The 2,848-nt window shown below is 48.1% G+C and overlaps 1 protein-coding gene across 1 annotated transcript; it reads left to right on the top strand.

The window, feature by feature from the left end:
* Window positions 1–249: 249 nt before the first annotated feature.
* rxfp3.3a1 (relaxin family peptide receptor 3.3a1) lies at window positions 250–2,603 on the top strand. Its single transcript, XM_062404166.1, has one exon. The coding sequence runs from the start codon at window positions 365–367 to the stop codon at window positions 1,349–1,351; it is 987 nt and encodes a 328-aa protein (XP_062260150.1). The 5' UTR covers window positions 250–364; the 3' UTR covers window positions 1,352–2,603.
* The last annotated feature ends 245 nt before the right edge of the window (window positions 2,604–2,848 follow it).

Below are 2,848 nucleotides of genomic sequence, written 5' to 3'. Positions count from 1 at the left end.
ATAGGAAGCGTCTTAAGTTCTTAATTTGAATTTCACTTTAGGATTCAAAGTGATGGGACGCCTCACGCCCCCGAGGAACCTCCGTTACGCACAGGATGGATTGAGACCTCAGATGTGATGTTCACCAGTTCACACCTCAACCACCTCCCCCGGCCCTTAGAGAATGGAGGGCGGGTTTTGGAGCAGGCTTTTCATGCTGTCAGAGCAGGGATGCTGGGGGATGAGAGGAGTCAGGAGGGTGGGGTGGATGCTGACAGGCGGAGGAGCGAGGATGGCACCATATACCCGCACATCCAGCTGCATTTGGACAGAGATGTTTCAGTCTCACCTTAACACACAGGAGTGAACATCATCTGCTGACATCATGGTGGAGGGAAACGAAAGTGTTTCCTTGAACGGGTCACTGGCGGAGCTGGACCGTTTCAGCAACCTGGAGGACATCGACGTGTCCGCGGACGGGAGCCCGGTGCTGAGATTCCTCATCTGCATGGTGTACTCCGTGGTCTGCGCTGCGGGGCTTGTGGGGAACCTGCTGGTCCTCTTCTTCATCAGGGTGAAACGGGAGAGGAAGATGTCCAGCGTGAACTTCTTCGTGCTCAATTTGGCGGTGACGGACCTGCAGTTTGTCCTCACGCTGCCCTTCTGGGCCGTGGACACTGTGATGGACTTCAGCTGGCCGTTTGGAGACGCCATGTGCAAAATCATCCTCTCCATCACCGTGATGAACATGTACGCGAGCGTGTTCTGTCTCACCGCCATGAGCGTGACCCGCTACTGGTCGGTGGCCTCTGCCCTGAAGAACAGAACCCCGCACAGGTCCTGTTCAGCCAAATGGGTGTGCGCGTTAATTTGGACTCTGGCGACTCTGGCCACTACGCCAACTTCGATCTTCTCCACTGTCAGCAACGTGACCGGAGAGAAGCTGTGTTTGCTGCGGTTCCCGGGTGGACAGTACTGGTTGGCCGTTTATCACATACAGAAAATACTTGTGGGTTTTGTGTTGCCAATGTCCATCGTGTCCATCAGCTACATCATGCTGCTGCGCTTCATCCGCAATCGAAGCATGAAAACCAGCAACCCCAAACGCAGATCCCAGGTCACACGATCCATCACCATCGTCGTGTTGTCCTTCTTCCTGTGCTGGATGCCCAACCACGCCATCACCCTGTGGAGTGTGCTGGTCAAGCTGAACGTTGCAAACTGGGACAGCGCCTATTACATAGTCCACACGTATGTGTTCCCACTGACCGTCTGTCTGGCGCACACCAACAGCTGCCTGAACCCCATCATTTACTGCCTCATGAGGAAGGAGTTCAGGAACAAACTCAGACATCTCATACACAGAGGATAGTGGGTTCTGGGAGCGTGGTGGAGGATTTGACAGAGCGCGTAAAGGTTTGGGAACCTAACCATAGCGCACCGGTTGCGCACGACAGAAAGACATGGAGTGAGATGAGAGACGGGTCAGAAAGCACAGACAGGACAAGCAGCCTCCTGTCGAGAAATTCTGCTCATGGAGAAAGTTCCCTTCGTCAGCTTCTTGTCTTTAATGCTGTGCGTAATGTCGCCAATTTCTATAAAGAAACCTGCTTTCGTCTAAGAGTTACTTTTGCGTATAAATATTACACGCATGACTCCCGTGAAGTTGCTTGTTAAATAACTATTAGGTGTGCTGTATGTCGAGTCCACGGTCTCAGTGACTGCGTGCGTAATTACGCATGACAATTAGCCATACCGCTGGTGTTGTAATTCAGCAAGTGATGAGTGGGTGGGCGCTTTCTCCTTCCACATTCAATAATGTAACCAATGTAAGATACGTGTGTTATAACAGATTAATACAAACATCACCTGTTCACCTGCTGAGGCAAAGAACCAAAAGAACAAAATGTATAAAATAGGTTGTACATGTGCCAAGAATGTGTGTCTGTACTATAATGTGCTGAAATACTCAAGCGGGTCCCACCGGCTCATGAAAGATGAAGATGAAGGTGAAGGTGGAGATGAGATGTGAACAGCAGGTGGTCTCAGTGAACAACAGAACATAGGAGATGGCCTCCTCCACTGTTAATGCTCAGGAACGACCCGCTGACTCGAGCTCAAACACGCAAATGGAAGATGAATCAGACTATAATGGATTTTTTTTCTCGAATCCAAGAAGTCTCCACAATCACTCTTATCGGCTTTGAAGAGTGGCTGTGTACGCACGAGCACCGCATGAGCACAAAAGGCCTGAGAGTGGGTCAGAGGATCTGCAGCTGTACACGTGCACGCACAGCAGGGGCTCGTTCACATACATTCACATCAAAAACTAAGCAATTTCTGACAGGACCCTGGCTTCTGTTGTGGGTTGAATTGCAATGACCTTAATGTGAAACGTTGAATATAACAGAACACGATTTGAATCTGTTATTATTCATATTAGTTCTTGAAGGAGCCAGCAAAGGGTTTTGTTGTTGTTCAGTTGTGCTGGCTGGATTTTCATTTGTATGTGCTGTACATATTTATTTATTAACCTGTCCAGTCGGTTTTTAAGATGTTGTTGTTTAAGCTCATTGTTAATCGGTCGTGCCTGTCTGCCTTCTACTTTCATTAGAAAGTGAGATAGAATAATAAACATTATTAAAGAGTCTTAAGTTTTAAGTGACATGGTTTAAGAAACACTCCACTTGTGTGTCTCTGTGTGTGTCGCTGTGTGTGTGTGTGTGTGTGTGGGGTCACATTATAGGGACTTATCTTTCCTGGGTTCCATCAAGTAAATCAATAAATTTGAATAAGATTAAGATTCAGATTAGGTTTAGGTGAAATTAGGATTTGGAATATGTAAATTGTGGTTGGAGGGATAAAGCTG

The sequence above is a fragment of the Platichthys flesus genome, chromosome 1 (assembly GCF_949316205.1).
Source record: "Platichthys flesus chromosome 1, fPlaFle2.1, whole genome shotgun sequence".
Lineage (NCBI taxonomy): Eukaryota > Metazoa > Chordata > Actinopteri > Pleuronectiformes > Pleuronectidae > Platichthys > Platichthys flesus.
This window is presented reverse-complemented; position numbering and strand designations above follow the sequence as displayed.

Coding starts and splice junctions, on each gene's coding strand:
- rxfp3.3a1 (XM_062404166.1), top strand. CDS start 365: ATGGTGGAGGGAAACGAAAGTGTTTCCTTGAACGGGTCACTGGCGGAG.